Source organism: Vipera berus (genome assembly GCF_964194415.1).
Source record: "Vipera berus genome assembly, chromosome: 1".
In the NCBI taxonomy this organism is placed as follows: domain Eukaryota; kingdom Metazoa; phylum Chordata; class Lepidosauria; order Squamata; family Viperidae; genus Vipera; species Vipera berus.
This window is the reverse complement of record NC_138202.1, coordinates 305,556,013-305,568,090: the sequence shown is the minus strand read 5'-3', so window position 1 is coordinate 305,568,090 and position 12,078 is coordinate 305,556,013. Positions and strand designations below refer to the sequence as shown.

The following is a 12,078-nucleotide window of genomic DNA, read 5'->3' as shown; positions in this document are numbered from 1 at the left end:
GTCAGGGCTCAGTGGAAGCACCAGGATCAGTGCCAGGCTCCAGCTGGAGCTCGACGCTGATCCTGGCACTTCTGAGTCCAGAAGAAGCACCAGGATCAGCTGGAATGTTGCAGCATCTCCAGGGTCTTGTGATTTACATTCAGATGCTTGGCAACTGATTTATATTTATGATGGCCACAGTGACCCAGGGTCATGTGAAGTGACCAAAACCTGAGGCAACTACCCAGCAGATGGGGGGAATAAAAACCAAACACCCACCCCCACCCCTGCTGCCAATCAGGAGGAAGAGTGCCGCCGGGTGGGTAGGCAGGTGTCTTGCTCGGCTGTGGCTTGGGGGACACTTTTTTCAGTGCCATTGTAACTTCAAACAGTCACTAAGTGAACTGTTGTAAGTCGAGGACTACTTGTACTTCATCACTTTTTTCCTTTTTTTTGTCATCAAGTTTTTGACACCTTGCTAGGCGAGTGGTGGTACTCGGATGTGGCCATATCCTAAAAGTGGTACAATGGGTGAAAAGGTTGAAAAGCCCTGCTTTAGACTTAAAGGGAAGAAAAATATTTAAGTTATGTAGATGGATAATCAGATGCTTTAACTGGGCAAGAAAGCAGGAATGACCTTAGAAATATTTGGAAAAACATCTCCGTTTCTTATTGGTATATGGCATGTGACATGTAGCTCTGCAGTATCAGGAACACTACAGATTCCCCTCCACTAATTTAAAGGATATTAAGTCTCGGAATCAATTCTCTGCTCATCATTGTCCCTTTTCTGTCTTGCAGTATCCAGGAGTGGCCCATAGCATTAACAGTGATGTCAGCAATCTGATGACTGTCTTGAGCATGAGCAATGTTCTTCCAGAAGGTAAAATGGTTCAAGAAGGGAATGTTAAGTTTCAGAGGTTTGTGTTGAAAGAGTTGATGGAAAGCTTCATCTGTTTTCCTCTTCTAAGCAGCAGCACTCCCAGAACATATTGTGCAGTTGGGGAAGCCTCTGTGTTCTTGAGAAGTGCTTTCCACTGTTAACAGAGTAAGGAGATTTGGATGGGCCCCGTACTCTTAGCCTTCTGTGAGAAACTTAAAACCTGGTTGTTCCTGTAGGCATCTGGGTGGGGATGTTAATGAACTCTGCTGGTTGGTTGTAATAAATCCTGCTGTTTTTTGTGATAAATTGGGGGGAAAAAAATCCTCGATGCTGACCTTTGGTTATGTGAATTAGTATTTTACTGTAGTTTTAACCTTTTTTGTTTTTTTGCCCAGAATAATCACTGTGACATGGGCGGCCATATGAAATGTTCAAAAGACAATTTTAGCATAAAAATTAATATGCACCGTTTATGGCTTTAGCCTCTGTGTACTGTGACTATGCTTTGCATATTTGAAATATGACCACATCTGTAGAAGAATACAGAATTTGTGCTTAGTTTTGAGTATACATAGAGAGAAGGCGAGAGAAAGATTAGCTTGTTGTGTGATATAGTACTCTGTCCTACTTGAAAAAGGCCACAAAGTGCTTTTCTACTTTTCTACAAGTAGAAAAAGGCCACAAACTGCCAACAGGACAAAGAACACTGAGCACAATTTTGTACCTTAGTCTTCATTAATTTTGATAATGAAAGGAATGGGGTAAAACGACTTCCAGCTTTTTGTATGCATTGTTTTCGCTAGTTATGGAGATGATGACCAGTGGCTTCTCATACTTACCCTGTGTATGCCATGTCAAGGGTGGCTTCAATCTCACGGTAGATATAAGCCGAGATGTCAGCTTAAACCTACTTCTTTCCCCATTTCTTTTGCATCTAGGTCTTTTCCCCGAACACCTGATCGAAGTTATAAGGAGAGAACTGGCCCTGGAATGTGATTACGAGAGAGAAGCTGCCTGTGCCAAGAAGTTCAGGTGAGATCCTCTGCCTCTCTTTGTTCCTGATCTTCCCCTTTTAGGAAGTATTATTGGGGAGGTACAGTAACATATCATTAATGCTGCAAATGGTGAATGCAATTTTATCTCAATATAACTTATGGAAGTAGGAAGTATCTGAAGCTAAAATAAAAGGCTGCAAAACAGAGTGAATGTTTTGGGTAAAACATTTTAATATTTGCTGGTCAGATTGCGCAGAAATTTTAAGATCTTTCACAATTTGTTGCCATTCAGGGAGCTGCTCAAGGATCATCCCTTTTTTTATGTCCCTGCTGTGGTGGATGAGCTGTGTGGTCAGCGTGTCCTTACAACAGAACTTGTGCCGGGGTTTCCACTGGATCAGGCTGAAGATCTAAGCCAGGAAATTCGGAATGAGGTACTCTCATCTTTGATGATGACAAAAGGAAGACCTGTAAATGACCACAGTCTGACTTCTTTCTCAGACATTGTATAAGAGACTCTTGTGAAGTCTATAGGTTAGAGCTTTGGTAAGGGTTATAATCAAATTATGTGGTTGAAGACCTTTTTGTTTCATTGGGAACAATATTACAGAGCCAGATTAGTAATTTGCTTGGAACAGTTTTCAGGTACAAAAATATGGAAGTCTTTTTGGAACTGTTGATTTTACTCTTTAAATCTGTGTCTCCAGTGAAAAGATTTTCTGGGGTACTTCAAGTTTTTCCAAGCTCTGCATTTCAAACACACTGAAATTCATCTGGAAGGTTATCTGCAAAGTGAAGGCTATTATCTGTTGCATTTTATTCATTTATCAAGAATGAATGTATATATTTTTGAAGTTTTCAAGAAATCTCTTTTCCAGCTATTGGAAATGCTTAAAAACCCAAAGATAATTCTGAATTCAGGGCAAATAATATTCTGGGCAGACAATTCTCTGCTGCTGAACAATCTTTTTCTCACGTCTGTTCCTGCCAAACAGCTTTGTGACCTTGTGAGTAGGACGACCAGCTTGCCAGAAAAGTTCACCTTCCATTTCCTTGGCCAAGTAATGTGAAATGCATCATCTTCTTATTGCATAAACACCCAAATATAGTTAGGGGCAATTCTAGCTGTCCAAGGCTGATGGAAAAGTACTGTCAGTAAACAAGAGACAGAGGAGAGTTGAAGCATGGACAAAGGGGGAACTGCAACTGAATATGGCAAGGATTAGAGAGTTAACATTAGGTCTGAAATTGTAGCTACTCCCGCATTGGCAGACAGAGTTGTCGTGGTGTGTTAACATATCCTGTAGGAAGCATATAAACATGTACCAATTGTTAGCCTAGTGAATTGTGTGTTCTAGACTAAGTAATCTTCTGGGGAAGATATTTCTTGTAACCATAATATCTAGAATCTTTTTCATATATATTACTATGTACTAATACTGAGTTAAACTTGTAAGTTTTAGTTCTAACTGTCTTGAGTGACAGGTTAACCTTTTAACCGTGGATGCATATTTGCATCAATATTAGTAATCAGGTAATATTATCAGTGCAGGCTTCCATTACTGTCTGAATGAATGTAACTATGTAGTGTTACCAGAACCGTGTTGTGTGAGCACAGTTGCTCACTGTTGTAATAAAATGCACAGGTTATTTGCTAGAAGGCAGTTAAGCAACAGAATGAAAAAATGTGTTTGGCTTTCTATTTTAGATGGGGCCAGAGTTGAAATGCATTGCTTTTCTAAATTTTACCTTTTCTTAGCTTAGTATAATCTTTGGTAATCTGTGTTCCTTTGTAACTCTCTATTTGCAGATCTGCCACAACATATTGGTTTTGTGCCTGCGGGAGCTATTTGAGTTCAGGTACATGCAGACTGATCCAAACTGGTCTAACTTTTTCTACGACCCAGAACTGCACAAGGTAAACTCTCTGAAAGTTGAATTGCACACTATAGGATTTGTTTCCTTTTTGCCTCTTTGCATTATTTCCACTGAGCTATACTACCACCAGTAGCAAGTGGACATCTGCTTTTAAAGTACGTATACGTTTTGGGGTGAGGGAGGGGGTTATTAGTATAGGAGAGGATTCTGGGTCATTTTTAGTTCTTATGAACCATTGGTTAGAACAGACAATATTTGTTATCTTGTCATCCGTAAAGTCTGCGTTTCAGAAGAAGCTTCATACCGTATAATATCCACATACTTCAGGAAAAGAAGGATAGTGACTTGTTAATTCTGTGCCAAAATATACTGGTTCTCTAATTAAGGAATCTATAAAAGGATGTGGGGGGAAAACGTCAAAGAATGAAAATTCTGGAATACAGAAATTGAATAGTGTTTATGATGTTCTCTGGCTTTCTTTTACTCAGGGCGAACAGAAGAGAACAAAATATTTTTTAAATTCTAGTGCAAGGCCTATGCAATGTAACAGGCCTAATTAAAAATATCATTTCCAGACCCCTATCGTTTAACAAAATTTCTAGATATCATTGATTGGAGAGGCTGGACAGTCTTTCCATCTGACAATGAATTAGTTGGGAGTACAGTTCTTCACAGAATTTAACATTTTTAGGAAAAAACATGCTCTAGGCTTTGAAGCTCACCAGGGGTTTCCTTTATAGCTGCCATTAAGTCCACTTAAGTACGGCAAGAATTTCTTTATATTTGCCATCCATAATTGCAGAAGGAAGGGGATTAAATCTGGAAAAGCCTATTAATACTGGGTATAGCATAACTTAAATAAATAACGTGGGATCTGATTGTCTTGGTCACTGAGGAAGCACATTATGCTGAAATTCAGTGTCTTCTGGTCTTTGTTTAATAAGGGTCTTTGATAGTATCATCAGGGAATTATCTTTATCTGAAGTGGCAAACTGTAGCTTCACACTGCAGAGATAAGAAGATAGCAGAGCTTCTATACCCAATGTTAAAATACTGCTCTACCAGATGAAATAGCCTACTTGTACTAAAGATAGTCCTTGACTTACAACCGTAATGGAGCCTGAAATTTACATTGCTAAGTAAAACAGCTAAGTGAGTTGTGCTGCATTTTACAACCTTTTTTTGCCACACTGGTTAAGCAAATCACTGCAGTTGTTAAGTGAAACATGTGGTTAAGTGAATCTGGCTTTCCCCAGTGGAAACCAGCTGGGGAGATTACCAATCATGATCACATGACACACAGGGACAGTGTAACTGTCATAAATACATGCCAGTTGTCAAGTGCCCAAATTTTGTTCATGAGACCATCTGGATGCTGCAGCGGTTGTGTAAAAACTGGTCATAAGTAACTTTTCACTGCCTTTATAACTTTGAACGATCTCTAAAAATGAATGGCTGTAAGTTGAGGACTACCTGTATATGCCCCTTCAGCTGCTATCAAAATATTTTACTGCTCTGTTTATCCAGTAATATACTTACTATAAGATGCGCTATTTTGTAATGTAGCATAATGGTATCATTTGAGGATTTTTCAGCCATTCCGATAAAAAGTAGATAAAGAATGTAGCTTCTGAGAAACTAGAATAAGCTTTCTTTCAGGCTTCCCATTTAGAAATGAACCCTCTGGAATAGTTCTGCTTTCATTCAGAAAGTTTTGTACATCTCTTTTTCCAGGTGGCACTGCTGGATTTTGGAGCAACACGTGGCTTTGATGAGAAGTTCACAGATACCTACATAGAGGTAAGGGCTCCAAATGGCTATCATGCCTGCGTCATGGGGTTTGTGACAAGTAGATGATAAAAGCTTTTTACTGCATACTTTTTGCGATTTTTTTTAAAATATTCAATTTACAGGTAGTCCTTGGTTGCAACAGGAATTGGAGCTGGAGTTGCCATTGCTAAGAGACATGGTCATAAAGCACGTCATGTGGCTGCATTGCTTGGCAATGGCAGTTCCAGCAGTCCTGGTTGTCATTATTAATCAAGGATCCCATAGGTCGTTAAGCAAGAGCCTCACATGATCACAACCTCCTGCTGGGTTCCCTGTTGACTTTGTGGGATGTTGGCAGAGAATGTCAGTGACCATGGCTCACTGATGTCATGAGCCAGGCACCTGGATCCAATCATGTGTCTGCAGGGATGCTGTGATGCCTAGAAGTCTGATGACCAGTTTGTAAGTACCATTCGCTCAGCTAAATTGTACTTTAAACAGTTGCTGAATGAACGGTTGTAACCCAAGGTCTACATATATATTTTCAAGCTCAGAGAGTATATTACTCCATATCTCAGGCAACATAACTACTATTCTTGCCTTTGCCTCCTAAAAGAGAAGCAAAAATATTTAATCGTTAAGTCCAGACTTTTCTGCTGAGGAAGAACGTTCTCTTTTCTTTTTAAAAAAATTTATTGTTTTATCATAGCAAATAAAATACAAAAGAGTAAAACAAACAAAATGAAACAAAACAAAAAGCATACATTCAACCCTAACAACAGCAACAAAAGAAAATAAGTGTACAAAAAAGAGGAAAAGGTGGTCAATTAAATTTAAAGGTGGAAGATCAGAAGAAATTGGAATTTAAAGCTGGTTTTAAAGTTGTGAAAAAGGTACAGCACTTGGGGTTGACTGTTACTGAGGAAAAATCTAAGCTTTACAGAAATAATTACGATAAAATATGGAAGGAGATAATGAATTTAAATAGATGGCAAAAATTAAATTTGTCAGTAGTGGGAAGAATTTCAGTAATTAAAAATGAATGTACTACCTAGAATGTCTTCTTTTGTTTTCCTATTTATATGTTGTTTCTCACCCCAGATGGATAATGTTAGTAATACCAAACAGTTGTTCATATTTAACTAAATGTTAGGATAGCTCAGCCAACCTATATGGTAACTTGGTTGTGCCATAGAGGAAAAATGGCTATTTGATTAGCTATATATGAACAATTGTTTGATAATTGTTCTACAGGATCCAGATGCTAATATAGATTTCTGTGATAAAAATTACATTTATGTTTCGAGGTCTTTTGGTGTCCTTTTGGAAATCTTATTTCAGTTTCCCCAGTACTGACCTCAGGAGAAAATATTCAGATATTTCTCCTGAAATTTGGTTCAAATTTCTGCCTTGCATGTTTTGGGAGACAGCAGAAGCTCTTGCTTTTCAAAGCCAGTATCTTTTAGGAATTGCTAAGGTATTTGTTACAAGGGTGACTTGCTTCCTTGTGAAGTAAATGCTTTCCTTGACTGCAAAAATGCTAATTGGATTTGTTTTTGATTTCTTGCCTCTTAATAGTTAATTAAAGCAGCTGCTGACAAGGATAGAGAGAGAGTGCTACAGAAATCAATAGAAATGAAATTTTTAACTGGCTACGAAAACAAGGTAAGTAGTAGAACCAAACAGTCCCTACTTTACCAATGCTATGAGTTAAGGTTGATTTTCTCAATCAATAGAAAATGCAACAAATATCCCTTCTCAATTGTTGCATTGTCATCTGATAAGCCAGGTTGCCAGAGTTTTTTCCTGTTTTAATGTGATAGAGTTGCCCACTGAGATGAGCAGAGACCATTTCTATCTGCTTTTCTCTTCCTTTTGCATAAATAGCTAAAACTAATGGTATAGGTTCTCCTGCTTCAGCAGGGGGCTGGACTAGAAGACCTCCAAGGTCCCTTCCAGCTCTATTGTATTCTAATCAGGAAGCCTTAGTTGGCTTAAGTTGTGGTTCTAGTTTCTTGCTCACAAGCAGGCAGAATTCTAAAGGCACAAAAAATGTATATTTCCAAAACCTAAAAATCTCTGTAACTGCTGAATTATATTCACCCTCTTTCTCTTCCCTCATATGGTTTAGTATGTCCTGTTAAGAAATCTTGTCAGTCTAGAAACTGTTACGTTAGCTGCTGATCTGACAGGATAAACATCTGTCCTGGTGATCTTGAAAGAGTCTTTACTGTCAAGTGGTACTTTTTCAGATTTGGCTTGAGCCTTTTTATAGGAGACAATCTAAAATAGAAAAAACCGAATTTAAGTCAACAAACACAGAAGCAGGTGCTAACTTTCTACGTAATATTGAAAACTCAAAATTTAGTAACGGAGCAATTTCCCATTTTATATAACAAAGTATTTCAGCTGAATATTTTTTATAAATAAATGTACGGGGGATTGTTTTCCAAACTAGGAATTTTCTCTCTGCTGTTCACAATTTGAGGTCTGTGTATTGATACTGTATTGAGAAAGCTGTAGTTATAATTTCATATTCTCTATTTTAAGTGTATGTTCGCTTCAAACTGAATGCTGGGGATAACGGTTTTGATTAGATATATGTTGAATTTTAATACAAATACGTAGAATTGGATTGGAATTATATGCTATCCTGGCTGTTCAAATTCTATCTAACCAGATTAGGGTATAAGTATGTCATGTATCTGCCCTGTTTTAAGACTTGCAGTGCATATTTATTATTCTGCACTTTACTGCCAGCCACAACTATCTCATCTATGCTAAGAAGGCAGAGCCTATTTTGTATATTAAGCCAAGAATTGCTGCTTGTGGGTTATTATTCCAGAGCTGGATTTTAACTACTGCTGCTATTTGTCAGACCATTCTTGTCTGGTTTATGTTGGTGATTATTGATTCTTTCATTTTCTTTTCAGTAGACCTGCTTGAAGTAGCCAATCACAATAACTTTGCTTTGTTTTTAATTAGGCTATGGAAGATGCCCACTTGGATGCTGTCCTTATTCTTGGAGAAGCTTTTGCATCCACTGAACCTTTTGATTTTGGCTGTCAAAATACCACTGAAAAGATACATGGATTGATTCCAGTCATGCTAAAGCACAGATTGGTCCCTCCACCAGAAGAGACCTATTCCCTTCATCGGAAAATGGGTGGCTCTTTTCTCATATGCTCCAAGCTGAAGGCCAAAATTCCATGCAAGAATATGTTTCAAGGAGCCTACAGTAAATACTGGATTAAAAAGACCAAAAATGAGTAGTGGCACAAAAGAACTATTAAATATTATTGTCTTATGAATGTGGCCCAATCATATGGCCAAGCTCTGGCACACCACAGTACTAGTTCTTCCCTATCACACCTCCAGAATTGCTTTAGCAATGCAACAGATGATCTTCTGGAAGCAGAATAATTTTGAGGAAATTGTGCTTTTGTTGGGTACAGCTCCTCTCAACATTCTCCTGTTTTATAAAAAATAGTGGTTTGCTAGTTTAGAAGATGTGGAGGCAAAAATGAACAGCTGCATTTCGTACTGTCCTAGATCTTGGCAATCTTTTTTATATTTTAACATTGGTAGCTGAGTTGACTTTTTTTAAAGAAAAAAATACTGAGTTGGAGCATGAGTCAAAATGAGTTGGCATAGACATCTATTTGTACTTTAAACGTTATTCTCCCCATCTTCAAGATTTTTTTTTCAGTTTTCTTCAAAGATGAAGCTTTCTTCTGCAGTTTCATACTGCAAAGAATAGAATGCCAACATAATTTACCACAAAACCTTATTTTTGTATGGTAATTTGGTGGGAGTCTGTAATGGCTGGGATTTTCTTATAGAACAGTGTGAAATATATACATGTGGAGTCTCTGGTGCTCAACAAAACTGAGGATTTTAAAGAATCTGATACAAACAGTTCATTGTTGTATGTAGAACATCTTATTTTGAAATTTGGTTGCTTATCTTTGATTGTTTGAGCTCTAAGTGGAAGGAATGTAATTAACAAGGTTCTCTCAAAAATTGAGTTTACTCGTTAAATGGAGATTTAGAGAAACCAAAGCTCTCTGGCATTTATAAGAGCCCAGAAGCAAAACTGTAATTTCTCCCATCTTTGTATCTTCATATTTGGTAGTGCAACTTTTGATGAAGACAGGAAATGTATATTCAGTATCAATTATGTTTCAAAATTGCATTGAAAACAATGGTCTACATTTAAATAGCTCAATGCACACACTTGCAAGATATATATGTGTGTGTGTATATATATATGTATACACACACAAATATGTATATGTATATATATGTGTGTGTGTACATACACCACACACACACACACACACACACACACACACACACACATATATATATATATATATGAATGAATGACATTTTGTAACTGTTCAACTTTGAACTTATTTGCAATAAAGAGGTGCTTATGCAAAAGATTGGGTTGCTGGAATTAATTGACTCAGTGATAAGAATCTTGCGTTTTTTTTCTTTCAATCTTTAAATGGAGGAACATGTTAGTAGACATAATTCAATCCAAATAAACTGCAGCCACTACCCATTGAGTAGGAAGATTTTGATATTTACATGTGTTCATCTGAAATTGATTTTTCAATTTATGACACCTTTCTATCTTTGCAGTAAAACAAAACAAAACAATTGACTAACAAACAAGCTAAAATAATTGTTAATGTAACCACAAAGTTTAACTCAGTTCTCAAAAGACGTATTTTAGTAACTTGGAAAGCCTCAGATGTGGATATGCAATGCTGACTTAGCAAAGAATAGAGGAAATTGTTGTCAACAATCTTGTGGTCCTGCTTTTCCTCTATGTATACTGAAAATGTGTTGATGTGAATGCATAAGCAGGCTTCATCAATACTTTAAAGATACATTACTATAGCCGGAAGTGTAGGCAACCTGACACACTGCAAATGTTTTGGGTTGTGCCTTCTACAGTCTTTTGCTGATTCTGCTGCAGTTGGAGCTGAAAATAGTTGAAGTTCAAAACCTCTAGAAAACTGGGTGCTTCCCTATAATGTGTATCAAAAAACACTGCCATTTATACCAAGAATAAAATTTGGCTGAACATAAGAAAGAATTGAAAGAACAAAAGTTGGATTTTTAAGTTGGAAAGTTGAACTTTAAAAAAAGCAGGATGAGTGTTGACGCCTTTGAACTTTTGATGTTGACTCCTGAGAATACCAGTACAGCCAAGAAAACAAACTGATGGATCACTGAACAAATCCATCCAGAGTTTTCAGATGAGGCACAAATAACCAGGTTCAAACTAAACTAGTTAGGACATATTATGCAAAGACCCAGCTCATCATTACCCTGTGGCCTGGAATAATCAAAGTAAATGCTTGCTTTGAAATCAGCAAGTTTTAACTGCAACATTCTTTAGCTGAATTCTGACCTAATACCTTTAATATTTTCCACTTAAGAAAATCTGCTTAATCCTGTTGCTGAATGTGTTAACAATAAATTAATTGAATTTATACCTTTATGCTACACCAGAAAGTATAAATGCTGCAGGAAGGCAGTAATAACAAATGCATCCCACTTTCTTTTGCCTAAATCAATTTTCCTGCTAGAATTTAAGATCATGGATGATGGAGAAAGAGTCTTGCTGTGGATACATCAGTTGTTAAAAAATGTCTTTCCAATAATATGACAGAGCTTTAGAAGGTCTGCCATTATTTATTCCAATCTACATCAATTTTGGCCTATCGCCTAAGGCACCGAAGTGATTTTTAGAAAAGATTTAACTATAGTTCCTTATATACCATGTATTTGTGAATGTGTGTGTGTGTGTGAGAGAGAGAGACAAGACTTGGACACAAATTGCTGGTGGAGTTGTATGCATAAATTAAGTCATTTTCTACCAATTTATAGTAGTATTTTTTATTGGTTCACACTACTTGCCTTTCAGTATGATAGTTCATTGTCAAATCAGCAAGAAGGGTGGGCAGGGTGCCTACTTGTCATTTTATTATTTGTCCTAAGGCTCTCTTGCTCCCTAAAATATCTTGCAGATGCTTCTATGCATTTAGATAAATTGATCTTATTTCCTTGGAGCTGTTTACTGTGTGTTATTTACATAGTGCACAATTGATGGTACTGAAAGGATATCATGGAGAGGATATCATGGAATTCAAGTCTTAAGATCATAGAAAAATGAATAGATTTTTGTGAATTATAAAATATAATCTGGTCATTGTTCAGATAGACTAGTCTTAATTTCATTCAACAGGAAACATTTTAAAATTCTATACTCCACACTGCAATATCAGAGTTAAAGAGGGAGATGAAATGCGTGAAAAGATGGAATATGAGCATTACTAAGAGTATAAAAAGCTGACAAGGGGCTTGTTAAACCAAAAATACTAACTGCCAATTGGAATCTAGTTTTTGAGGAATTTAATATTACTGTATAAAGTATCACTCTTCCAGATGTGATTATAAAAATGCCTTTAATCAAAGAAATTTACAATCTCATTTACAAGGACTAAACTGACGTATTTGAAAAATGTAACGCCAAGAGAAGAAAACGACTTTCTT

At 37.0% G+C, this 12,078-nt stretch overlaps 1 protein-coding gene across 1 annotated transcript in view; it reads left to right on the top strand.

Moving 5' to 3' along the window:
- The window catches only part of COQ8A (coenzyme Q8A), a 52,532-nt gene extending 42,567 nt beyond the window's left edge, over positions 1-9,965 (top strand). Inside the window, exons 9-15 of the mRNA XM_081317007.1 lie at positions 781-862; positions 1,801-1,894; positions 2,150-2,291; positions 3,668-3,775; positions 5,470-5,535; positions 7,084-7,170; positions 8,491-9,965. Coding sequence (XP_081173133.1) covers positions 781-862; positions 1,801-1,894; positions 2,150-2,291; positions 3,668-3,775; positions 5,470-5,535; positions 7,084-7,170; positions 8,491-8,778 — 867 coding nt within the window. The 3' untranslated portion in view covers positions 8,779-9,965. The remainder of the gene's footprint in view (positions 1-780; positions 863-1,800; positions 1,895-2,149; positions 2,292-3,667; positions 3,776-5,469; positions 5,536-7,083; positions 7,171-8,490) is intronic.
- Positions 9,966-12,078: the final 2,113 nt, after the last annotated feature.